The sequence below is a fragment of the Ambystoma mexicanum genome, chromosome 11, assembly GCF_040938575.1.
Source record: "Ambystoma mexicanum isolate Mex_15411 chromosome 11, UKY_AmexF1_1, whole genome shotgun sequence".
Classification (NCBI taxonomy): domain Eukaryota; kingdom Metazoa; phylum Chordata; class Amphibia; order Caudata; family Ambystomatidae; genus Ambystoma; species Ambystoma mexicanum.
Window position 1 is genome coordinate 154,782,307 of NC_090934.1, and position 27,162 is coordinate 154,809,468.

General features: G+C 48.4%; 1 protein-coding gene across 1 annotated transcript in view; it reads right to left on the reverse strand.

The window, feature by feature from the left end:
- AKIRIN1 (akirin 1) overlaps nt 1–27,162 on the reverse strand; it is a 216,174-nt gene that overhangs the window by 129,587 nt on the left and 59,425 nt on the right. The window contains exon 2 of the mRNA XM_069622678.1: nt 17,374–17,517. Coding sequence (XP_069478779.1) covers nt 17,374–17,517 — 144 coding nt within the window. The remainder of the gene's footprint in view (nt 1–17,373; nt 17,518–27,162) is intronic.

Here is a 27,162-nt window from a genome sequence, read left to right on the forward strand (position 1 = left end):
TATGATCAACCATATTTATTATTTACCTATAACCATGTTTTGTATCAATAAAATCGAACGGCTTTTTATTGCCAACGCTTCATGCCAACCCACAAAATAATATATGTATGACTGCTGCATATATGGGTTCAACGGTTATGTGGATTGAAGGTGGGCGGCCAGCGTGAGGGAGGATGCTGGCCGGAGACATGTGGTGTGACAAGGCAATGGAAGGCCATTCAACAGAGACACACTAGATTCATTTAAAAAATCAAAACAACCATTGTTAAAATATATGTTGGGCTTTATTTTAGATTTTAATTAAAATAAACATAAATAATAAAAATTACACATTGTAAATTTGAGGTTGCAAGACATCGAGGGAAAACCCGCGGTATTGTCCACTGTCACTGGGGAAATGTTGTCTAATGGCAAGTACCGCACAGGCAGGTATTACTCTCCGAACGCGGTATCCGAGCCTCCCGTGAAGCCACCAAGTGAAGCAACGATAGGCCACCAGCCTGTACCACCTGTGAAAAAGAAAGATGCAAACTGTATTAAACTGACAAAACTTTCTTATCAATGTCGATTCAGGTAAAACATGTCATTTTGCTTAGAAAAAAAATATATCTAGAAAATGCACAATATGGAACCAATTTACATGCGTTCGAATGATATGTAGATGTACTTTTATATGTGGGAGACGACCATGAAATAGTAGTGGCATCACTGACATCACAAACAGAGTATACTTACTCGTTACTCGGATTACGCGGACGAACAGTGCCGCGAAGTTCGTGCATAAGCACCATCATCATCCTCAACACGGTCCGTGAGAGGCAGGCTTCCCTGAACTCTGGCAGCTCGGTGATGCATTGCGGACTTTGCTCGCCTTCCTGCAGACTTTGCTCGCTTTCAGAAATGTAGGCCAAGCACCCGGAATTTTCACGGCAGCAGCAGTTCTCCTCCTCAGTGGGCATTAACTCGCACCGATTGCACGTGCACCAGGTGGAGACGCCGTCCATGCGACATGGTCCAGGCTCTTCATCCGTTGACAGGTCCTCCCAACTGCCGTCCGAATCCCCATCGTTTCCGCGTGCTTCCCTTTCCAGTAGTTCCTCCTCGGTGTACTCGGGCTCGTACATGTAGGGCATTATTGTAGCCATTGTGTGGTAAACAGAGTAAAATAATTTACCGAGATGGTACAGGTGTTTACACGGGCTACAAGCGACGAAGGTAGCTGACCAGAGCACTGAAACGAGTCACAGAATACTCAAAGTAACACAGAGAGAGGAATGGAATCGAAAATCTGCTGCTGTGTGTTGTGAAACGGTCTGTTTATACTTATTGGGGAAAGAGGCGTCCTGCCATTTCCATGGCAACACGTCAATAGCTGAGGCGCAGCGATTGTTGACACGAGACGTGCTTGAAATGGGCAGTACGCGTCTGCTGATGTCAGGCTGAGGGGAGGGGGATTTGATTTAGTGCCGCAAAGGCAGGTGAGCCAGGTCGATGGGGCGAAATGATAGGATTATCACAAAATGGAGGCTGATTTCGAGTGCGATAATGGGCAAAAAGTCGGGTAAGGTCCATAGGAAAGTTTTCTACGATCTACCGATTTATGCTTACAAACACATGGCCGACCCCTAGGGACAATAAAAAAAAATTCCCGGAACTATCCTTTAAGGGAGGCAGGAAGGCTGTTCCAGAGGGAGGCCCCTGCTGCGGAGAGAGATCTACCCCCAGCTCGTTGCTTCGAGAAGCGGCTGACCCTGAGGGAGTTGGAGACGGATGAGCGAAGGGCTCGGGAAGGAAGATATTTAGGAAGAGAGAGTTGAAGATATTTAGGCCCCAGGCGGCCTTGTGGACAATGCAGAGGGTTTTGAACTTTATCCTCGCAGCCACTGGGAGCCAGTGTAGAGATTTCAGTCCTGGAGAGATATGGTCCCTGGGCTTGAGGCCAAGGACAAGTCTCGCAGTTCTGTTCTGGATGAGTTGCAGAGGGCGGAGAGTGGAGGCAGGCAGATTAAGATAGAGGCTGTTACAGTAGTCAAGCTTTGAGAGAACCAGGGCTCGTGAGACAGTGAGCTTCTGGGGGAAGGAGAGGAAGGGAAGAATACCTCTGAGGAGGTGCAGCTGGTAGTTTGACTTTTTAGAGACGTCAGATATATGAGGAGAGAAGGAGAGTGTGGAGTCGAAGATAACTCCGAGGTTTTTTGCCTTGCAGGTAGGAGCAGGAAGAGGGCCAAGAGAGGCCGGCCAGAGAGCTGCAGGGAAGGAGGGAGTGGGTGTGCAGATGAGTAGAATCTCAGTCTTACTGGCATTAAGGCAGAGATCATTGGCGGCACTCCATTCCTGGATAGACAGATGAGGGAAGGAGAGGAGGAGGCCGAGGGTAGCCTGAAAATGAGCTGGGTATCGTCCGCATAGCACTGAAAGTTGGGGCAGAGCGGCGGGCAAGGAGTGCCAGATACTCTGGGTCTTGTGGCTCTGGGGACTGCCATGGTTGAGTGTCGCCCACATCTGGCTCCTACCACCAGCCATCAATAGGATCATCCTCAATGGGCTCATCTCCAATGGGCTCATGTTCCTCCTAGTTTTAAAAAGGTTTCTCCTGTACCCTAACTGCTAGGTTTTCTTCAGTAAGGTCATAATTATATATGTCCTCTTCTAAAGAGGGGTCAAAATGCCTTGGAAATTTAAATCTACGGTTAGCAAGGCTTTCATACCTTGGCCTGCGTGGTGTAGGTTCTGCTCGTGAAACAAACTTGTCCAGCCTCTCCATGCAGTCCTCAAACTTTTACCTAGTCCATACTGACATTTAGAACTGTCTTTGGGTGGAAAGGTGTCTCGGTCTTCTGTCAAGAAAAGTGTCCCAGCACCCTCATCCGTCGAAAAATGTAGAGCTATGTGCCTTAACGTCAAAGAAAGTACTTGCTCTCCCTCAGAGAAATCCTCTGGCGGGGCCGACGAAGGTGGGGTATCCCTGTGCCCTTCCCTCGACTTCTGAACACTATCCTGATCTCGGTGGATCTTTGGGTCGCTGAGACCGAGTCCCTAGCCGGCTGTTTATGGGAATCGGCAGCCACAATCCTTGCCAGGCTGACCTCGACGTCCTCACCTGTCGGGAGGCACGTAGGTGCATCTGACAGTTGTAAGGGAGTCAGTTTTGGTGGAATCGAGGCTTTGCCTTTATCGGCCCCCTTTTCCAGCAGTGCCGCAACTCAGCGGTGGTAAGGCCTCATCTTTCCTATGCGGGTCATCGCTGTACTCCTTCCCATGATGCGGGTCGACGGAACTGTGTTTTGGGGGTAGTGCCCTTTGTCTTGGACTGCCCAGCCGCTAGGTGCGCATGCGACTGCGGGAGGGCTGCCGAACTAGTCGATCGGCGGGTATCACCAAAGTACCAGCGCACCCGTTGGCGCTGAAGTCTTTTTCGACATAGTCGAAATAAGGCTAGGGGGTTGTGTGCTTAGTGTCATGCACGTATCAGTCTTTGTTGCTGGGGTGTGACGTCCCCATAGCAGGGCTTACGCTGTGCTCATCGGGGCCTGGACAGATGATACGGAATGTGAGGGTTCCATCGAGAGGTCAACCGGTTCGGAGGCCTGAGGTGGTAGCCACAGTGGGAGAAGTCCCGGCCTTGGACATACCGTAGGGTGCCCACTGTTTTACTCTACCCTCCTTCAAAGTCTTGGGGCGGAGGGGCTTACAGGCCGCACACCCTTCCTCTTTATGATCGAGCGGCAAGCACTGGTTACACTGTCTGTACTTGTCCTTCCAAAGGAATTTGACCTTACAAATGGGGCAAAATCTAAATCGAGTCCTCTCCATAGCAGAGGTTACAGAGAGTGACTAAGACCAACTGGGAAAGAGGGAAAGGCATTTTCAGTTTATAGAGAAATGTCCACCCTGACCCCACTCGCCCTACTGTATAGGCCGGCGAAGGCCCAGCCACGTGGGCGGCAACGCCGACAGGGTCACCTTCTGTCGAATCTCACAGGAACAGCCGTCGAGCCAAGGGACGGAAGGGGCGATACTGATTATTTCTATAGAACAATTAGACCAAAGGTCGTTGGACATAGCAATGTTCTTTATGAACTCTGCACGAGGGCGACCAGTTAACTGGGCAGAAAAAGGGGTCTTGGACACACTACACGTCACACAGGGATAGTGTTACAGGCACGCCCATGTCGACGTCCCCTTTCGATTCTCGAAAGACAAGATGCAATGCTCCGGTTACCACTGGATGTTGGACTGCACAGCATGCGATTCTAACCAGATTGACAAACCTCAGAAATGACAAATATTACATACCTCCAATCAGGCCTCCAGATAAGGTGCATACTAGGCCTTTTAATGGATGAATATCTTGTAAATAGCACATTTTCCTGTGTACATTTACACAATTTTAGAAGAGAGCAGTGCAAAGGTCAGGTTACTTGACAGAAACCAGAACACTTCTTTTGAATTTGATCTACAGTGATGTAGTTGCAAGCCATGGGGAAAAGCCTCTGACCCAGAATGCATTTCTCTGGAGACTTTCAAAAACAAACTGCCCACTGAAAAAAGGAATGGTTGCTTTCCATTCATCTTCTGCTGTGCTGATGCTCATGGAGCAAACAGAAGCACTCTGCATATTTTCCTAGCACTTTAGGATTGTATAATCAGATGGAAAACAAAGTCGCAATTGAGATTCTTTTGTAACATGCTTTTTTTCCCCCAGTCAAAGCAAACTAGTACTGCACAATTTTATTTTTCAGAGTGCCTGTGCATGCAGAGGCAGATCATACACTTAATTTACACTCCCAATTATAAAACTGAGTATGCACGGTCTAGTTTACATCCATTCAACCTTGCAGCCAATGGGGTACATTACTATAAATGGTCAGAGGCAGTCTTTCCTCAAGGGTGAGTGATAGTCATTACACCAATCACAGGTGTTCTAGCCCCTCAAATCTTCAAGACTACTATTAAAACATCTAAAATCTGACTCCAGAAATTGCACGTGCCGTTCAAAATAGTCCAGATCGGTATTTAAATCTGTAGCGCTTCAAACATGGTTTGTCCAACATCCAGGCACTGATTATACCTCAGTTTACCAACCTCTCAAGGATGTTAACCAATAAGACAGTTCAGCCAGTTGAGCACTTGTTGCTGCGATCTGTAGGTTGCAGGTTCGAATCCTGGCAAGGTCAACTCAGCCTTTCATCCTTTCAAGGTCGATAATAAAGTTACTCAACGTAGTTACTACCTTACTCCTAGTCCATAGTCCCCTTTCCTCCACACTTATGGGGACATTCTGTCCTTTGGGACGGGATCAGAGCACTTTTGTTAAAAAGCATCAAAAATGTTTTCTACGCAGGGCACTGCATGTGGCCGTGACCCCCACCCTCCTGAGCTCTGCCGCTTGCACCTCCTTCAATCCTATTGCCAAGTCTGCGACCATTTAATCAACAGAGTATACTTATTAGAGGGGACAACAGGCGTATGGAGGAAAGGGGACTATGGATTAGGAGTAAGGTAGTCACTACAGTGATTGCCTGTTATAATCCTACGTCCCATCCCCTTTCCTCCATACGTATTGGAGATTCCCAAGCACACTTCACAGGTAATACGGGTGGATGGAACCCTACTGAAATAGGTTCAGAAAAGCTTGGCCGAATTCGGCATCGGCCCTGGAGCTCAGGTCCAAGCAGTAACGATTACAAAAATCTGATGGGGAAGCCCACATAGCCGCCTTGGCAATTGTTTCCCAGGGAACATGCTTCTGGAAGGCAATAGCAGCCGCTTTGCCAAATAAAAGATGGTCATGAATGCCCTCTGGAGGTTGAAGGCCCTGAATGGTATAGGCTTCAGAAATTCAGGAGGCAATACATCTGGCAATAGTAGCCTTTGAACTAGGTTTCCCTTTCGGTTCTCCGAATGTGACAAAGTTGTGAGGAGCCCCCGAGTTCACTGTCGAGTTAAAACTTCAGAGCTCCCGACATCTAAGTTGTACAAGACCCTCGGTATCGGAGGCTGGATTCAGAAAAAGACAGGTAATGAGCGATCAAATGAAAACTGTAACCACTTTAAGCAAGAAAGGACAAGTGCAGAGGACAACCTTATCCTTATGGAAGGCGAGGAACAGATGTTCCACAGATAGAGCTTGGAGCTCGCTTAGTCGCCTTGCCGATGTCACTGCAATCAAAAATGCAACCTTCCAAGAAAGGTATTTGAAATCAGCAGTGGCCAAGGGTTAAAATTGTTTGTGGCATAAGGCTGAGGACCACATTCAAATCCCATTTGGGATTAGGTTTGCGTACCGGTGGAAAAGATGCAATAGACCCGCAAAATGCCTTTTAATGAGAAAAGGAACAGCTGTCAGTGGACAGGTAGGCAGCAATAGGCGACAAGTCCTGCAAGACAAGACATGAATGCCCGAAGCTGCAAGATGAGATATGAACGAAAGAACAGTGTCAATCATAGCATGCCTGGGTCGAGCTACTTAGCTAAACACCAGTGGTAAAACCTGAGCCACTTGCTCCTATACGGAGACCTCTTGGATAATGCGTAATGTGCATGTTGTCCTCAGACAAGTTAAACTGTGCCAATGATCTGAATTCAGGCACCAGGCCGGTAAGCTGAACAATTGTGGGGGAGGGGGTGCCACATCTGGTGATCGCACTGGTGAAGCAGGTCGGGAAATGAACGGCAGTCTGATTGGAGGAAGCAGCGACAGATGCTGAAGTTTGAGAACCAAAATCTGGCTGGCCACCAAGGAGCTATGAACAGAAGAGTGCAATTCGATGTACTCCCGAGCTTGCAGAGTGACTGATGAGGCAGTGGCGGGAAAGCATAGGCCTCATGTTGTGCCATTGAATTCGAGAGCATCGAGACCCAGAGATAGTTCCTGGAAGCATAAAGAGGGAGCTTCCGGTTTGTAACGGTCGCAAAAATGGCAGAGACCGTCTGTGTTCAGTTCCCACTCATAGCTGGCTACTATTTGGCGGCTGAGTGAGTCTGCAGTTACATTGATGTGACCCGGAATGTGTACAGCCAGCAGCCAAAAGTTGCGCTGAATGACTCATTCCCAAATTTGAATGGCGTGCCACCCTGCTTAATATAAAACATTGCCACAGAGTTGTCCGTGCGTATATGTACCACCTTGTTCGTGATGGAGTTGAAACGCTTTTAGCGCCAGAACAGCCAGGAGTGCCAGATAATTGATATGAAACTGCCCGTCTTAAGTGTCCATAGATCGAATTTCAGAATGGAACTGGTATCATCTTGGAATTCCGAAGCCTGAGACCAAGAGCTCTAAAGAGCCAGCCGAGTACGCCTCATTTTCAGACGTGCAAGAGGAAGAGCAAGCGTGCAAGAGGAAGAGCAAGCACACAAGAAGCCATGAGACCCAGAAGCCTGAAACCACCAAGCATTCGTGTGTGTGCTGACTGGAAGAAAAGCTGACACATGGTGGATAGATGTGCAATCCTGTCGCTGTTAAGACCCTGGGACTGATAATATTCAATTGAAACCCAGTAAAATCAGGTCTTGGCAAACAGTCATGGAAGATTTCCGCCAGTTCACCTACAATGCCAGCTAGCAATGTGGAACAGGAGCTGAAGGAAAGACTTGAGATTGCTCAATGCCGTCTGAACAAGGGCTGCGTAGGAGCCGGCCCAAATACAGCTATACATGAACGCCCTGAAGGCGGAAGAAAGCTGCGATGACAGACGTCTTTGCAAAGACACGCAGCGCCAAGCTGTGACCAAAAGGGAGCACGCTGAACTGGAAGTGCTCCCCTCCCAGATATTTCCGATGCGGTCTCCATATCAGGATGTGCATGTAGGCGTCCTGATGGTCCACCACACTGAGCCAATTGCCCTTTTGGAGAGAGGACTTTGACAAGGACTGATAATGAATTTCTCTTGGGGAAGAGAAAGGTGTAACTGGAAAAGGTAGAGGATAGTGCGCAGGCCAGCCTGGTTGGGTTTGGACACTGAACAGATGGGAGTAGAACCCCTCCCCTTGCTCCCTGACAGGAGGTGGGGAAGGCCCCACTGCTCTGATGTCTAGAAACTTCTGTACCTCGGCTCTGAGGGAGGGCAACCCTGATCTGTTGAAAAAGAGGGTTGAAGGATGGGGCCGGGAGGAAGGGCAAGCATAAGCCCGCCTGAGCGATGGACAAAACCCACTGGTCGTTGGTGATGTCTGCCACATCTCTAGATGAGACAAGATTCATCCTCCCACCAGAGTCTTGTGCGACTGACGAGAAATATAATTAGGCTGATTTGTCAGCACGGAGACTACCTGCCCCTGGAAAGGAGACTGATGTCCGAAAGAAAAACCTGCCACCATGCCGTCTTTTGCTTTTGGCTGGTGCCGCCAACTGGACTTTCAGTTTGACGCGCACAGCAGTCCTGAAATCCCCTGAACCCAGTGAAGGAAAGAGTCAAGAGACCCTGACCTATGTGTATAAGGGGCCTTAGCCGGGACCAACCAAGATTTGGCAGTTTGGGTACTCGACTTAGTCCAGCAAGTTCCTCATCCGTAGAAGAATGAAAATTCCATGCCGTCAAAAGGAAGGTCCAGAACTTCGTCTTGCACCTCCTTCGAAAACTGTCGCATAGAGCCACACCTGGCAAGAGTTGGTGAGGTATCTATGTGGTGTGCCGCAGCTTCCAGCAGATCCTGTACCAAGACTCTGGCGCCTAACAAACCGGCTTTAAAGTCATCTAGCCTATCCATTGGCATACACGCCTGGAAATCGGCCAACTCCTTCCACAACCTTAAATTGGTTGCTGCCAGGATGAGCTCTGTGTTTGCTTGACGAAGTTGGAGTGCCGAATTGGCAAAGACTTTCTTGCCCAAGGAGTCCAGAATGTTGTCTTCTTTGGATAGTATTTGAGCCGCCGCCATTAAAGATGCAGAGGCCTGCTTAGACTGAAGAGTGGCCGCAACCACCACCGTTGAGGAAGGGAGCGGACAAGACGATAAGGCTATCTCCTCGGAAGTGTGAAGCCTGTAGCGAGTGCCAATTCATTTGTTGATGTGTAGCCCAGTGTGGGGTTTATCCCAGACCTTACAGGCCTCAGCTAAAACATGCTTCTGGAGGAACAGGACGGTGCGCTCAAGGTGACAGGGTAAATGCTCCCAAAAGCAACCCCCCTCCTGCAGAGCGGGGGGGAGCCTCAGGTACTGGAATATCAAGGAGGGCCATCATATCCAGGACCCGGCCATGGAATGCTGCTCATAGACATCCTGATCCGTTTGAGGGTCAACAGTTGAAGCGGAAACGGACGATTGGTCCGCAACGTGCACCGCCTCAGGTTTAAAGTGCTATCCCGCTCCGCCGGCATCGTCTCTAAAGGGTACGGCAGAGGAGGAGGCGGGCCACGAGGAAGAGGTGGAACCACCATCGGATGTCTAGAAACAGCCGTGGCGGAAGGCAGAGCAGGACGTTCAGGGTACAGTTCCTTGAATAGACTACTCCTTCATGGAGTCAGAGTGCATGAGCATCTGAACCTTCCGAAAATATGCATTCCTCAGAAGGGATTGGCGTTGGGGCAGGCAGAGGCCGCTCATAAGGGGCCTACACCCAACACCAAAAGGAGGATGGTTTCCAGGAAGGCTCACCACCGGCTGGGTCCACAGACCAGTGGAGCAGGAGTAAGCAAGACCGTATGAGGCAGCGGTGCCCGAGTTCGCCAGTCATAAGGCGGAACAGGTTTTGGTTATCCACAAGGCGTGGAAACTGCTGCTCAGCCCCAAAATGAATGCTCGCAGCACAGACGTGAACTAAGAAGGGAGATGTCTAAAATGGCCTCTGTGGACCAAGGCGGTAGGGCCGCCATTTTGTCAACACCGGAAGAGAACTGCGTCACATGTGTAGATTAGGCAATTGTCTCCTCAGGCGAGTCAGGGAACTTCAGCAACACCATAGCCTTGACAAAAGGATCCTCAGCAGAGCCTGTACTGGGAGGACTCGGGTTTACTAGACATCTGAGAGATCGCCCAAAATTACTAGACATCTGAGAGATCGCCCAAAATTAGCTTCCAACGGAAGAAACTCGGCCGAGCTGGTAGTGGAGGAGTTCTGGTCCGTGACTGCCTCCTCAACAGAACTGGTATCAACGCGACCCCCGAGCACGGGAATGTGGAGGAAACCACCTCCCAGACAAGACCTCCAAAGCCATTCACTCGGTTTGGTCTGTAGTGACCTTAGCCTCAAGAAGAGGAACCTCGGTAATAGCTCCCTCAAGGGGGAGCTCAAGCCGTGACTTGGTATGGAAAGCTCCAGAAACAGAGAAATCAAGGAATACACCGGTATCCAAAGCCACAAACTGGGCTGAACTTTAGCACCTAAAAAGGTGACCCTCGGCACATGGTCTGGTTTTGGCAGGTCCGCCGTGGGACCTGAAAACTGGTGCACCCATTAGGCCTACGAGGCACCTTAGGGGTAGCCCTGGTGACAGAGCTACGCAAGCCCCTCCCGGACCTGCAAAACCCCAGGAACAAGACCCCCCTGCCTGGGGCGCCCTAAAAAGTAAAGCACTTGGAGTTTTTTTACCAATGAAAAGCTGAAATGCAGAGGAATGTGCTTAAACATTTCCTCACACTGAAGACTACGTTGGAGTGCACGGAAAGAGAGGGAGTCACAGTAGAAACACAAATCCCAACCATGGTCCGGGCCCAGACACTCCAAGCAGAGAATGGGGCTCTGCCCTGACAAAGCAAAGTTTGCATAAAGAACAGGAAACTAATCGCAGACGCTCCGGCATAGATGGATGAGGACTGTGGGACCGGAGCAGGAAGTAAGGACAAAAAGGAATACAGAAACAATTCCCGGTGATGCTAGTGTGTCCAGCCCCGATCGCTGAGAAAAAGACTGAAGGGTGATGCGCGGGCAGAGCTCAGGAGGGTGGGGTCACGGCCATGTGCTGTCCCGTGTAAAAATAGGACAAATATTTTCATTTTTGATGCTTTAACAAAGTGCTTGGTCCCGTCCCAAAGGACGGAACTTCCCCACAAGTATGGCGAAAAGGGGACGAGGCGTAAGAGTACCAACTTGGTTTTGGTAATAATTGTGATAAATATGTTCTTAAGTACAGCGCTTTGCCAAAAGCGCTATATAACCAACCATTTGACAATCAGATTAGGTACAGAATTTAGCACAAGTCCTTGCCTCTGCACGGTTGTATCATAATATTTGCATACCATTAGGTATTACTAGCTCCAGAAAATGACTTTATGAGCATCAAAAGACAATTCTGCTATTGAACCTCAAAACACAATATAATTCATGTTTGCTTTACTATGCAATTGGCTAGGAATTGTGTTTTCAACGAGAGATCAAATGGCCAGTGCTTGGAGAAAAAGATGAAAGGTATATTGTTACAATGCAGAAAGCTGCTGCATAGTAATGATTACCATACAGTTTATGCACTTGTCGGCTGGATACATTTTACTCTTGCAAAGGATTTTTACTCTTGAATTTACTCTAAAATTAAGTGGGGAGTAAAATACTCCCACCTCAAAATCCTACCTTGAGCACTGCTTCCAATTGCCTTTGATGCTTTTATCTGCTTAGATTCCCATGCTTTGCATATGCTGCCATCTAGTGGTTGATGCAGAGAATTACATGATTTGTTTGCGATTTCAAAAACATAGGTAGCACTATTTCTTTGATGGAACGCGGAAGGCACCTTGGGCAAGAATGCTGGGCGTGTCCGCAGGATTACTTTATCCCTGTGTGATGTGACCTGTGGGGTAGATTGCCGGAAAGGCTTGCCCAGCCGCAGGTGGTCGTCCCTGGACCACCATGTGATGTCTGGGTGAAGTGATGAGGAATGTTTATCATCTCCGACTGAGAGCCTCACTCCTGGCTCCAAGATGCTGCCAAGAGTATCCTCATCCCGAGTCTCATTTGGGGAACGGCCCAGAGGACTGCTGCCATGAGACCGAATAGGTATTGGTACCACCAGGCTGAGGTCACTTCTCTGCTGAGGATGTGCGCGGTGGCCCTCGAGGGCCATGATCTTGTCCTTCGAGGGAAGAACTCAGAGCATGCGTCGCAAATGAGACCCAAGGTGGTCAGTCACTGATGGGCTGCAGATGGTGGGGTGAAAAACCTAGCTCATGCAGGGTGTTCATGAGAGTGTGGGAAGTATGGTGCACTGCTTCTGGAGAAGACTCCCTGACGAGCCAGTCGAGGTACGGTTAGAGGTGGTGGCCCGCGACCCGAGGAAGGCTACTACTATGTTCAGCCTGATAAAGACCCTAGGGGCCAAGTTTGAGGTCAAAAGGAAGCACTTTGTATTGGAAATGGTAGCCCATGATCCTGACATCCAGCCTCCCATGCACAATGTCTCTACAAAAATTCAAGATGGTTACACTAGCTTTAATAGCAGAGGTAGGGAGAGGTTGAGGGAGGAAAGGTCCAGCACAAATCTCAGGCCCGCCTGGTTTTTCTTCCGAAGGGCGAAAATCCTGGAGTAAAAGGCTCAAGCCTCGCTGGGAGGCTGGGCCTTCGTCGCTCGTACAGAGCCAAGCAGTGGAGGATCTCCACCAAAAGAGTTGCTGTCCCAACCTGTGGAAGGGGAGGGAGGAGAGGCTTGGATAGGGATGCGATACCCTGTGGAGACTACAGAGGATCCAGGGGGCCACGAAATTCTAGCGCCAGAAATATGCATTGAGAGCAAGCCTGCCCCCCACTGGAGATACGTGGACCTGGAGGGGCGCATCATGCCTTCTTTCCCTCCGAGACTGTTGCGAAGGACTGGAAAAAGCCCTTAACCCCTTTGTTGCTTGCGCCGATGGAGTTGGCGAACGGTCAGGCTGCCTGGACCTCCGTTCTTGGATGCCGTGGAAGCACCGCTGTGACTGGGTGTACGTTTTGGGCGTGGTCCGTCAGGATGGATAAAGATTTGGCCGTTTGTGAGCCGTTTCTTTTTGTCCAGCTCCTCGCCCGTTGTGGAGAGAGGTACTTCCGGGTTGAACTTCGTAGCAGGGAGCCAGGCAGTTATTCTCATGTCTGTGGCAATGCAGATGGCACGGCCAGAGGTGTCCTGCGCCACCCATCTTGGCCTCTGCCAATCACCTTCGCGATTGGCTCTGTGCTGGAAGCTCTGGGAGGAAATCTGCAATTTCCCGCCAGAGCCTCTGGTTAACTCCTGCCAGCATGGCATCCACATTGGCTTGACGTAGGTGCAAGGACACGTTGGAATGCAGCTTCTTTCTGTATGCTGCAAGATCTTCTCCTTATCTAGCAGTGCCGCAGAGTAGGAGGCTGAGGACGAACGAGGCTTTGAGTATAGTGATGCTGCAGCGATTACTGAAGTGCGGCTGAGGATGGGCCGATAACAAGAGTATCCCCCTCCATCTGCCTGTACTTGGCGTCCAGGTGTTTATTCACCGGCTGGATTAATTGAGGCTTGAGCCAACCCTTCTTGACCAAGGCAACTACGTCCTTCTGCATCGGGATTCTAGTTCTGGTCACAGGACATAGCGCGAGGAACCCCCGCCCCATCCGCTGGTTGCTCGACATCAGGTTGAGGAAGTACTCTACCAGCCCTGCAAGACATTTGTGGAATGCCTTGGCTGAAGGTGGTGCGTCAGGGTCCTCCTCATCTGCGTCTGCCTGAGGGTCCAGGACCGGAGGAGGGTAGTTGGGGGGGCTATGGTGTGGAGACTGGAGCCCGAGGCTGTTGTGTAACCACCTGGACATGAGGCTAGACAGGGCCAAGGGGCGCCTGTACCGGAGTCTGCGGTGCTGGGGCCATCGGCGGGAGCACATCTCTGATCGAGGAGGTCCCCCATCAGAGGAGATTTCATGCGCCCAAAGAACTGTTCAAAGAACTGGCCCTCGCAGGCGATATTGACGGGGTAGCGAGTGGCTGCTGAGGCTGATGCGTGCCCTGCCCATATGGGCGGAGCAGGCACTTGCATTGAGCGAAGGAAGGGTAAGCTGTAGGCCACATACCTGGTTGACACCAGTGCCCACCTTGACATGTTCCTCTACCTGCTGCCTTCCCTGGAGAGGCGTCGGCCGGATGTCTGGATTTTCTGGCACAGCGGCCATTTTGTCGAGCTGCCTTCCATGTGCCTGCGTCATGTTGCTCGGCTCACTGGGCCCCACCCAGTCCAGGACTCGAGTGGCTCATGAGGCCTGGCCTGGATCATAAGGCCTACCCTGATCCTCAGACCGAGGCTTGGTAGGCATTTCGGCCTCAGCAGATCTGCCGGTAGAACTGCGTATAGGTGCCTCCTTGGACATGTTGCCGGTACTAGGGCATAGACCCTCTGGTGAAGACCGGTAAAAACCTTCTGGTCCCTCAGCACTGTCACCGGGAGGATCTACTGACCCCCCCCCCCCCTCAGCCTGTCAGCCGGTAGCTGATTCGGTACTTGTGCTGGTACCAGGACCTGGGCGGTCCTTCCCACGCGGATGAGTCCTTGGAAGGAGTCTCCCCTGCAGGGTGCACAGGAATAGAGTGGCCCTACCTTGGGTCTGGATCAATGATAGATTAAGTCCTTGAAGTCATTTGGCGGCCTCCAACTGGCTAGTCTGTTCAGAGATCGAGGAAGTGCGTTGCACATGGTACAAGCTTGCCATCTATGGTCTGGGCCAAAGCACCGTAGGCAGGTGGCGTGGGGGGTATTTATTAATGAGGCAACCATCACAGGATGGACACCTGTAGAAGGCGACGGGGAGGAGCAGGACGCCTGTGGACAGAGTACCTGAATGTTAAAAAGGCAACAACAAAAAAAAAAAAGACAGAAGAAAAGTACCTGCGCATGGCATTACATGGCTGAAGACAAACCCAGGAGCGCTGGTGAATTCGGCCTGTTCACGTCGACGCGGAGAAGGGGACTGAGGTGTGGCGGTGGAGTCAGGTCAGTGCATGCTCCCAGGGTGCACACCTGCGTGCCCCTACATATAAAAGGGGAAGGTTTTTTCTCCAGTCCCTTGGAAAAGGGACGCCCATGCAGTATGGAGGAAAGGGGACGGGATGTAAGAGTAAGATCATTAACAGCGGGCAAGTAATTTGTTTTCTAATAGATCATGTCCTCCCACAGATTCCTCATCTTTGACAGACCCCCACAGCAGTTTGTAGATGAAGGTGGGAATAAATGTACTGTTGATTTATGCTGTGAAGAACAGCTTTGTCAAATTTAGTCTCCTGACCAGACACAGAATCAAGGCAGTAGTGCTTAGTAATGGTGTGCAGCCAAGACCAGATTGCAGCACTGCAAATGTTCTGCACCGGCAGCCCACTTTAAGAGCTGAAGGAGCCAGTCCTCTTGTTTGCGTCACGGTAATGCTGTGAGAAAGTATACACTGCACTCCTGTAGCTGCCTTACAGATGGCTTTTAGTGGTAGGTTTTCAATGAATGCTAGAGTTGCACCTATACTACGTGTACAGGGAGCATTAGGTAGGGTTTTCCTTGTTGGAGTTACTGTTGTACTTTACAATGCATTTAGCATGGATAGCCTATAACATGATTCTCCTCTTCTGGAGGTTAGATACCAAGCGTTGGTTTGTGAGTGGTTTGGTTTGATCGGTAGTACATTACTGTCCTTCAAACATTTAGGGTATGGAGTGCACCCTTACCCAGAGTTCTGTGGGTTTTGAAAGAAAGCCATCAATTCAATGGATTGGTTGACATGGAACTAGAAATGTATTTTGGTGAAAAGTTAAATACCAATTTGTTCTAATTTATTGTGCAATTTTGTCACAGGTAACACATGAAGCTCACCAACTCTCCCATTTGATGTAATGGCTAGAAGGAAAGCAACCTTGTAAGTGAAGTCTTTGAGGCTTAACATGCATTAATAGTTTGGTCCCTTTATGGATCAATTCAACCCCTCCCCGATCCAGATGTCCCTGGGAAGAAGTAGGCTGGCGGGTAGGTCCTAAAAAGCAACAAAAAAAAAAAAAGTACACATGATGGGAATGCTGCTCTTCTATGAACCCTTTCAGGTGATCGGAGGAACATAGTGAAAAACATCCTCCCACCTTAGAATTAGAAATCAGGTGCCCAAACCGAGAGCGAACGTATAAGCAGGCACTCCACCAGTGCTCTGGCCCTAGACACTCAAGGAAAAGGTTGTGGGGACCCGCCGACATACCCACAGGACAAAATAAGAAAAAAAATAAACAGGTAAACAGCAGGGAAGTAAAATTTCAACATGGCAAAAAAGGGTGGGTGGCTGGCAGATGGAATAGCCTGCAGGTGCTCCCATGAGTCTGATCCAGACCGGGAGGCATAAAGGGCGAGGGGCGGGCTCATGAAGGTGGGGCCCTAAGCTGCACATGCCCAGTCAATGCATAAAAATTAACCGATTGAGTGCTACAAAATTACTGCTGAGGGAGAGGGAAAAATCTCTAAAAACAAGGTCAAAAACTATCAGGAGACTGGCCAGTCGGGCAAAGCTCACCAGAAGCCCCCCGCCCCCAAAATGCAGCTGTTCCGTCATGTCCAGGGCATGGACCAAAGAGAACCAAGTGGATGGTCAGGTAGGTCAGAGGATAAATGAAAGTGAATGGGAGAGGGCAGCAGGAAGAGATGGTCGCCAGAACAGAGGCAAAGAGACACCCGACTGCCTGAACCAACAGCCAAGGGGCTGGACGGGCAAAGGAAAAGCCAGAAATAAACAAAGGACCATAGAACAAAAGGTAGGGCAACTCCAGACGCAGACCCGCTCAAAAAACATGTGGGAATCGGAAGAGAAAATAGACTGCTGGGAAACTAACTACACCAAAATAACTATTGCAAAATACGCTTACCCCCGCCCTCATGTGCATGTAGCAGTACCCTGCTGCTGCACTGGGTGTGCTACTAAGTGCTCAGACATTTCAACACAGAACGTTAAAATAATATTGATTATTAAAGAGGCAACTTATTCAGCAGATGTGGAGGCGATCAGTACATTTTATTCTGGCATGCTGTAGAGCATCTGTATCAAATTTAAAAAGTGAGTTTTAATTGCGGTTTTGAGATACCAGTGGCAAAAGCAACTGACCCGGAAACAAATGCAAATTTCTTACTCAACTTTGCTATATACCATGCAACAAAAGCCCCTGCCTGCAAATGTTATACCTCACCTTATGCCGACTGTACCAGACCTAAGGCAGCATTGGAAGATTTGAAGCACCACTTGACAAATGAAAGCTAAAAACAAATACCTGCTTTTCAAGTGTGTTCTCTACACCACAGTAGCGCAGCCAAACTAGCAAATTTATTTTGTTCAATCATGGCCAGGTCAAGCTAGCAAAGGCTGCAGTCTTCAGGTATCTTGCATAACTCGGTACTACATTTGTGTACACAAGTGCTGTGGAGAAACATTAAACGGTATACACATACAAATTAACACAAGCAATTAACAAGTGAGAGCATGCTCCTTACCTGGAGAAGTAGGTGCTGTGAGCGATGAACAATGAGGCTGCACTTCACTCGAAGGACATGCTTCACACTGATTAAAGGCCCCTTCTAACTGCCTCCTTCTCTGGTAGCGGGAATACTCTTGTTTTATGTTTTCGAATATTTGTTCTGTTGAATCAAATAAAATATTTACTACAATTAATGTCTCACAACGTCTGACACAATCATAAGCCTCTCCAACAATCGGGTAGAAAAAGAATGTTTACTCACTTTAGTTAGTAACTTGCTCTATATGCAAGACCACAGCCTTGGTTGGTCCAGAGGAAGGTTCGAAATGATAGGTTTTGTAATTGGAATATGTGCAGAGTACTTTAGTTCACGATCGCACGTCCAGAATATGTTAACTAGGGGCAATCCCAGTTGGCAAGGCCAGAAAACTGGTCCAAATATAAGCAGCTAAAGATATATGAATGAAAAAAACTGTACACAAACCCACGATTAGGCGCCTGGGTACCCATGCTTTTCTTTGAAACCGAAGTCCTAGAGCCTCAGTTCATACACCACGCATTAGGAGGGTAAAAGAAAAAAGAAATACAACACCCTGACATACGCATGAGGGGAATAGCAGTATGGGAGTTCTTGAGGGAAGCGTCTGACTTTACCTGAACCACCATGGATGCAAACAGATTACAAGGAAAAATGAACCAATGTGGTTGCAAGTAAAACGCTCACACATCTACTAGCAAAAGTCTCTAGCCTGGAGCAAAGGGTCCAGCTTATAGCGCTAACTCGCGTGACTGAGAAACAACTAAGGAAAGGTCACTGGCACTCAGCAAGCAACCAATGTTGTAGTGGAGTGCGTATTTAGTCTCTCAGGAACGCCATGCAAAGTTTATGCCTTTGTAATGTTTGATATGATCCATCTAGAAATGGCAGACTTGGCCACAGGGAGTCCAGGTGAACCACCACCACTTTACAATAAGGTGACTGACATGCAAAACAAAGTCCAGGCAACATTCAAACTGTGCAGAGCCTCATCCGCTGGGAACGCAGTTGGCGGAGGCTGAAAAAGAGTAATCATATTTCCCGGTTTAAATGAAAGTAAGAAAGGAGAGGCCAGTACTATCCCAAGTACTACCTAGACGCCATGATGGAAAGAAACTGGAGAACCATAAAAAACTCAAACCTAACCGAGCTCCTAGAACTAAGCAAACCACAAGCATCAACAATGGAAGAAGCAGACCTAGACAAAAAAGTTGCCCTACTTCATACCTGGATCACAACAACCCTTGACGACATCGCCAAAGAAAAGCCTTTCACCCCATCACGCAAGAAAACATCAGCAAGATGGTTCACCCCACTACTCAACGCCATGAAAAGGAAAAACCGAAAACTAGAAGCTGAATGGAGGACCAACAACACCACTGCAAACAAAATGAAATTCCTACAACCGATCCGCGCATATAAAAAGGAAATACAAAAAGCGAAGAGGAAACATTACGACAACCGAATCACCAGAGCACCAAACGCTCAAAAAGAACTATTCAAAATCATAAACGAAATAAAAAACCTGCTGGCCTGCAACACTCCAATCCCATCGACGAAACTCTGCGAGGACCTCGGAGACCACTTCAAAAACAAAATAACCTCCATCCAACACACCATACGAAACAATCCGAGCGTCCACAACTCAAACCCCACCGACACAGATGAGGAACACACAAACAAGCTACGAAACTTCCCAGAAATATCAGTTGAGGCTTTTGTCAAACTGGTAAAACGAAGCAACAAATCAGGCTCTCCTGAAGACCCTTGCCCTCCGGACATATACAAAACAATTCTCAAACATGGAATACCACAGGAATCTCCTCAACCTCTCAATCTCAACAGGCAAAGTACCGCAGGCTTTCAAAACGGCTTACATCAAGCCACTACTTAAAGACACAACAGGAAACGTGGAGGACCCATCTAACTACAGACCCATCTCCAACATAACCTACACAGCCAAACTGCTAGAAACGTAAGTCTACCAAATAACCCAAGAATTCATAGAAGGGCACTGCCTACTAGACCAGGCACAAGTTGGCTTTAGACCCATGAGAGGAACAGAATCGGCTCTCAATATGGGACGACCTAAAAACAAACGCAGACTCAAACAGCACCACCCTGATTCTCCTTGATCTGTCTGCAGCCTTCGACACCGTCAACCACGCCATCCTCATAAAGAGATTAGAAGGACTAGGGATAACGGACACTGCCCTACTATGGATCAAATCCTTCCTAACAAACAGAACAGAAACAATATGGATGAAACCTTGTAAATCCAAACCCAGAGTCTCCACGTGCGGAGTACCACAAGGATCATCCTTCTCCCCACTTCTATTCAACATCTACATGTACCTATTAATCAAACTCATCAAAAAACACGGCCTCACATGCTACAGCTACGCAGACGATACGCAAATAATCTTCAACATACAAGACACCCGAGAAGAAAGCACCCCACTAGAGAATTGCCTTCGAGACATTCAACTGGATGAACCTCAACCATCTAAAAATCAACCCAGGTAAAACAGATAATTATTGTTTCAAAAAAAGGGAGGAGACATCAACTACATCCCATGGCCAAGAGAGCTCGGCACCACATCAGAACCTTCATCTACGGTAAAAAACCTCGGGGTCCTGATGGATAACAACCTCACGTTGGAGCCACAAGTAAACTCAGTAATAAAGAAATGTTTCTTCCTCCTGCGAGCAGCAAAAAGGATCCTACCGTTCCTGTCGTTCGCCAACAAAACACTAACCATCATCGTTCTGATCATGTCCAGAGTAGACTATGCCAATAGCTTATACATGGGCATGCCCGAACGACTTCTAAAAAACTGCAACGCATACAAAATGCAGCAGCCAGACTTCTCTTCAAGCTACCCAGAAGAGAACACATCACACCCGCGCTAAAAATACACTGGCTTCCGCTGAAACAGCGAATAAAGTTCAAAGCCATGTGCATCACGCACCGAGAAATACGCAAACAATGCGCAGAATTCCTAAGCGCAAAACTGCACCTACATCAACCGACAAGAACACTAAGATCAAGCACAGACATATGCCTGGAACCAAAACTCTACAACAGGAAAAAATTCGGAGGATCGTCTTTCTCTCACCAGGCACCCAAAACTTGGAACGACCCACCTAAGAATATATGGAATACAACAAGCCACCTAGCATTCAGGAAACTCCTCAAATCATGGCTCTTCAAAGCGTAACCACTACAGAGACGCACCGGAATGCCCATACACTAAAACAATGATGAAAATAACCCCAAATTCGGCCACTCTCAAATTGAACAAACGCTCACGCCAAAGAACCAACCACTCGACAGAGCATAAGACATCATGGAAGACAGCCGCAAAGGAAGGCTACAGAGACTGACCACCTAACTAGACCCAGACGAAACCTAGACCTACACTCGCCCGCTCTTACGCAGCGGACGAACACAGCCAGACTGGCAGACGCATTTAGATAGATGTTGACCTGCGTCGCATGTGGATAGGACTGTTTGAAGGATAACACGCCCGCGCCTAGGAAACGCGAATGCTAGCTTATGCCACAATCAAAGCCGTGAACACCAACCTGCGTGGCGTTCGGATGGAGTTGTGAACGCTAGCTTGCCCACTCCTGGACCGATCTCTAAACACTAGCCTGCGCCGCGACCAGATAAGTGTGAATGTTGGCATGATCACACCAGTATGGAGCCCCAATCATTGGCCTGCGCCGCGCCTAGATGGGAATGCGAGGGCCAACAAGTGCCACTCTCCCCAGAACCGCTAGTACTAGCATTGGTAAAGGTCAGGTAACCCACTAACCAATAAGCTCAAACTCTGCATACTTATCTCACTCAAAAACTCACACAACCATCTCTCGCACAACAAACCGCACGCACTTCACAACACTGCAACACCACAAACCGGAACAGCACACGTGGACTGACTCCAATCCGATACCTGCACCAAAGCTCAGCACCCGGTGTATACTGAGTTGAAGCTGCCAAGAGCACACCACTTCTCTCACTATCCTACTCCCTTCAACCTACTAACCCATCCCACCTTTATCATTTGCAGATGCGCCTGGGGACCAATTCCGTTGGTGACGGTGCACGGTACAAATACCTTTAACATTTAACATAGCAAATCCCATAGAAGACAATGCCTGCCACACAGCCACCCTGTGCTGGCAGAAGTAAAAGCAAGTGTAATTTCAAGCAAGAAGATCAACAATGCTGCAAGTCCTGGGCATGAATGGTTTCCTCGTTAGGGGATGCAGGACCAGGGTCCACCCTCGCTAAGGAAGGATACGGGCAAGGGACGGAATCTTCGGTAAAGCGAAAGCAGCCCACTTAAAGCCTTAATTCTGCAAAGAGCAGAACCTCACTTCGTTCAAGTAGGCTACAATAGTGAAAAGAGTTTGCAAGAGTCAATGGTGATGCAAGGACTAGTCAAATGAGGCGTGAAGGACATGACGGTAGCTGCAAAAGTGCCGATAGTTCCATCCAATGCCAGTTCATCCACTTGCTTTTGCACTTTTACCTAGTTGAATCGACCTGCAAGGCCATGTGTTTTAACTGTGGAGGAAAAGCGGAGAAGTTCACTGACAGTATAAAAAGGAAACCAAAAATCCCCACATCCACATCGCATAAAACGGACATTAGTTTGTGTCTTGTAGGAAACAAGTTTGGGGCACCCATCTGTAGAATAATAAAGTTACTCACCGTAGTGATTACCTTACTCAGAGTCCATAGTCCCCTGGTAATAGAAGCCTCTGAACCCACCAGGCCGACATGCTCGCCGACTGCATAAACACCCGACACGTCCCATACTTAACCAACTTCGGAAGCCACTAGGTCTACTGTTAAGGGGACACTGTTGCAGCCTGTCTGAGCTGATCCTCCCTCCTTACACAAGGTTTTTTAGTTCTGCCACCAGTGCAGTGCCAACTTTCAAGCCCTGCCGTGCATTCATTCTGATCACTGATAATTAGCTCCAGCTTAAGGTGCCTTTTTAATCTGTCCAGTAACTATTGGCACAGACAACGACGACTACTACTTGACATGGAGCCACCGGTTCCAAAACTAACCCTGCGCAGCGCGCCCCCATCCCATAACCATTTCATCCAGCACATGGACTGTTCCTTTGTGGAGAGTACAGATCTGTTTCGGCAACCGGTCAACTAGAATGGCAGTTTTGGCTGTTTGCCAGGCAGGCGATTCTCACAGACCGCCACGTGACTGACTTTTCATCCATTTGTTTTTTCCTTTGGTTGGTTTTCAATCCTTGGGTGTTACTTTTGGCACAGACAGTCCTTGGCTCCTGGGGAGTAATCTTGGTGGACTCTGGCCCTCATCTTATTGGCAGGTGAGGCGCGCAAGAGGTATATGTCCAGCCTTTGTTTTCACCCAATTCAGGGCTTGCAGCATGCATACATGCATGCATGCCACATTGGAGCCATGCTGCTGCTTTGGTGATGGTACACCTGTTTGCATTTTATGGTGAGGAATTATGTGGTGTAATTTATGGCAATGGGGCACATTCACCATTTTAGGGTGTTACTATTCCCTTGCAGCAGGAACACAATCTACGATTGCTTCCTTTGCTCCCAAATTACCAGCCCTGGAAGTTGTGTGGCTCATGTTCTGGAAGTACAAACATCTGTTTCATCATTGGCCAAGTATGGACTTCTGATATATATTTTATGTTTGTCAAAAATAATTCTCCTGTTGAAGACATTCCAACTAAGATAAAAGTTGAAACCGGTCAGTGTATTTTTGAATCAGCTGGAAGACTAGTACGTTTGTTTTAACCAGGATACATATATTAAATGTGCGTTTATCCACTGTGCTAAAATAAATGTGCACATTTGTATGGAATTGGATTCATATATGGTTTGGTTTTAGATCGTTGCATGTAGATAGTTTTAGTTCGGACGGTTTGTCTTTCTTTGATGCTTGGTTCATTAGTCGCTTTTTGTACTGATGTATTATTGCTTATTAATGAAAAAAATAGAAACACTTAAGTATTGCAATTTTAAGCGGTGATCCATGGTTCTAGATTTGCTTTTTCGGATTTATATACAGCCCCATACGGTGTAGGTGAATTTTGCAAGGGCACAGTTGTCTGATATGAGAGCCATGCTTCCAGCAGGAAATAAAACTTTCCTTGACCAGGAATCAATCAACCCGATCTGGTGGGATGGTCGGTTAGGCAGCCTACTTGGAAGTAGCGGTTGCTGCTTGCACCACCAGACTTTCTGGGGTACGATGTTTTGACAAGTAGCTGCAGTCACTACTTGACGTCCTAGATTGTTAGCGACAGCTGGACTGGATTCTAGTGCTTCCCAATTTTCACTTACTCTCTCTCGTAGAGAGACATGAAAGGGTAGGATGGGATCTCTTTAAGGAAGTTTGTCGAGGATATCCGTGACATCACCCTGTTCAAATAGGAGGGCAGGTCTGCTCCATCCCAGATAATGAATGGCCTTGGTCATTGTCTAAGATGCTTCTGCGCGTTCGTCTGGCCAAAATCAAACTCTGGTGAAGTGTCCACTCCACTGGCAGTCTAAATTGTCACAGGTCATGCAACCTAGATTCTTCTGATATCAACCTATCAGAGCCATTAGGAGTGCCATATTGCAATCCAAAGTGGTAAGGAAGAAGTCATGCAGAATATCATTACAGATTAAGTCGGATTGATGAGGTATCATTGATTAGGTTTGCAGAAGCCGACACCCAACCCTCATTGTATGTATGTAAGTCACATCATACAATTCCACGCACATAAGATATATATATATATATATATATATATATATATATATATATATATATATATATATATATATATATATATATATATATATATATATATATATATATATATATATATATATATATATATATATATATATATATATATCCTCGTCAGTGTAAGAATTAAACTCAAACAGCTAAGGTGACACGTGAAAGGTAAATAGGAAAGGGATGTCAAGTTACAATCATACGGTCACACCATCACATTTAGTTATTTATTCGGACCCTTCTACAGCACGCCAAGACCAGGGGCATCAAGGCCCTTTGATACGATCAACAGCTCAGTTTGACATGAAAAGAAATTTGACAGATCTTGGGTGGTACAGGATAGTCTTGCAGGGTCGGATCAGAAATGATTTGAGGAAAAGGGATGTGTCAAACTTCACTGTAGACCAGAGGTCTTCAAACTGTGGGGCACGCACCCCGCCTCCCAGGGCGGTGCGAGAGCCCAGCTTGAAATGGAGACTTTTTTTGTGATTTTCTGAAATGCGCAGGGGCTGCTCATATGGTCGGGACTGGACCATAAAACTGTCTGAGGCACCAATGACAAAGTGGGGGGTATTATGTTAAAATGCAAGCAAATTGTGATATTTAAAGAATATTTATTCAGCAACAATGGTCAAAACTACTAGCTGCATAGTGAAGTAAATCAAACTGGCCCACATTGGCCAAAAAAGTGGCCCATTTTGACTAGCATTATGCATTTTTGGTACAGCCATTGCTCCATTGTCCTATAAGCCAGTCCGAGCCCGGCGGCTCAGCCATAACGAGCGAGATGGCGTCCACCCAGTGGCCCCCTTGCACATTATGGAGGAGCCAACCCAGTGAAGCACTCCCTCAGCTGCTTTTCCCAGCTGAGGGAGTGCTCCTGGGCTGGCTGAACTGTCAAAGTGAACACGTTTCCCTTTGACAGTTCAGTTCCCAGCCGCACATGCTCACTGAGCCATGCAAGGCTGGGGACGTTTTGCTTTGCCAGCCTTGCATAGCTCATTGGAAATGCTGGCTGGGGCACTGTATGCTCGAGGGGAAGCTCCTGCGCCTCCTCGAAAATACTGACAGAGCAACCTGAAGCAGGGCATTTCAGCACCCACGCGCAGGTCCCTGCAGAAATGTTCATTTATTTGAGGGGGCGTGGCTAACCAGCCACGGACTAGGCCGCATCTCTGTGCAGAGCTCCTGTTGATCCGTCTCTCATCCGAGAATATACACTGTTAATGTGTCCTTGGATGCCTGAAATTGCAGACTAGGATGTTGGAAAGCACAGGGAATTGAATTCCTGAAAGGCGAAGCAACTGTCCGTGGATCGGCAGGTTGTCTTTCTACAGCGGCAGTGTTGCAACGTTGTTGCCAAAATGGCGAACAAAAGAAGCGACGTCGTGTGGCCCTGCGAATGTTCGATTGCTGAGGGTTTGGATTCCGACAGAGCGGCCGCCTGCACAATCGTAAAACTTGTGCCCTGCGGGGTATGCTTTCACGGCCCTGTCCCGGAAGACTGTAGCAGCTTCGGTGCTACATTGTGTGCAAGGAGAGGCTGAGGCAGTTCCCCGCTGCCTTACGAGATTGCTGAGATCCGCTGAGACAGCGCCGTGTGTGAGCACAGGGTTCAGCGATGTTAGACGGCCTGCGCGTGCACCGATTTGTGTAGCAGCACATTGCGGGCGGCCACCCGCTCATGGAAGGGGGCTTCAATAACGATTGTGAAGGGCTGTGACAAAGTGCGAACTGCGGCGGGTGAAACACATGGCTGGAGGCACACGGGTTGCATGCAGAGTGATCCTGGGTGCTGTGAACAGCATTGGGGCGCCCATGCACGCACACCACAGTTGCATTAAACTGAGGACGAAACGCACCATCAGCTTCCCGGTGGGGTCCGGGCACAGGCAAAGTAAAAGTGTGCATGGCCCATGTAAACATCACGTTAAGGTGAATGGACAGGTTCTGATGTTTGCCCAAGTGTCTACCCTGTTTGAGTTTGTGAGGTCATTTGAACGGCTGAATGATAAGGACATAATGACAGACTTCTGGGCAAACCGTTTGGAATATAATTCTCAACAGGCTACAAAGGTGATATGATATGGCATTTGTAACGCGCCTATACACAGGTGTTTCCCTGTGCATACCCGCCATTGCCTAGATGCACAAGGACACTAGCATGGAAGGTATGTTTGAACTGGATGGCGATACCTGCAGATATTAACCAGCTACGTGCGGAGCCCTTCCTGTCACCTGGTGGTACCAACGACCATTGGGTGCTCCTAATATTACGAGGAAGGCTACAATCCACTTGGTGGCAACGTTAGGGGCCTTACTGAATACGAGTAAGCAAATACACCCCAAACAGCGAAAGAACCATCAGAACCACGGCTTCGGCACGGATTGGGAGCAGATACGGCTGAGGGGTAGAACTATGTCGGCAAAAGGTTTGAGAGCTAAGACCAAACAGCCCACAATGGAGGTCTTTGCCAAAACGCAGAGGACCCCTACGACTTTGGCGCAGAGCATGGCAGCGACTACTGCGGAGGAAGCCCCAGATGGCGACAAGCACCAGATCCTAGAGGCCATTGCAGAACTGAGCACTAAATGGGGGGCGGCAATGGCAGATCTACGAACGGCCCTAGAGAGTAAAATTGATACGGTAGGCACCAAACTCACTTTGCTACGACAAGACGTCAGGGCGCGGGAAGGTGCAGTCAAGACCAACACCGATGTTAGTGCAAATAGTGCGAAGGAAGTCCACGTGTTGAAGCAGCAGGTGGCCAATCTGGAAAATCGGGTGGAAGAAGCGGAGGGAAGGGTGAGAAGGAATAACATACGGGTGGTCGGCCTGCCGGAGGGGGAAGAGGGCCAGGACCCCACAAACTACACCGAGAACATGATTCTCCAGGAGATCGGAGCGGAAAAGCTGTTGCAGGGGTTCACGGTGGAGCGTGCGCACCGCGCCTTAATGAGGA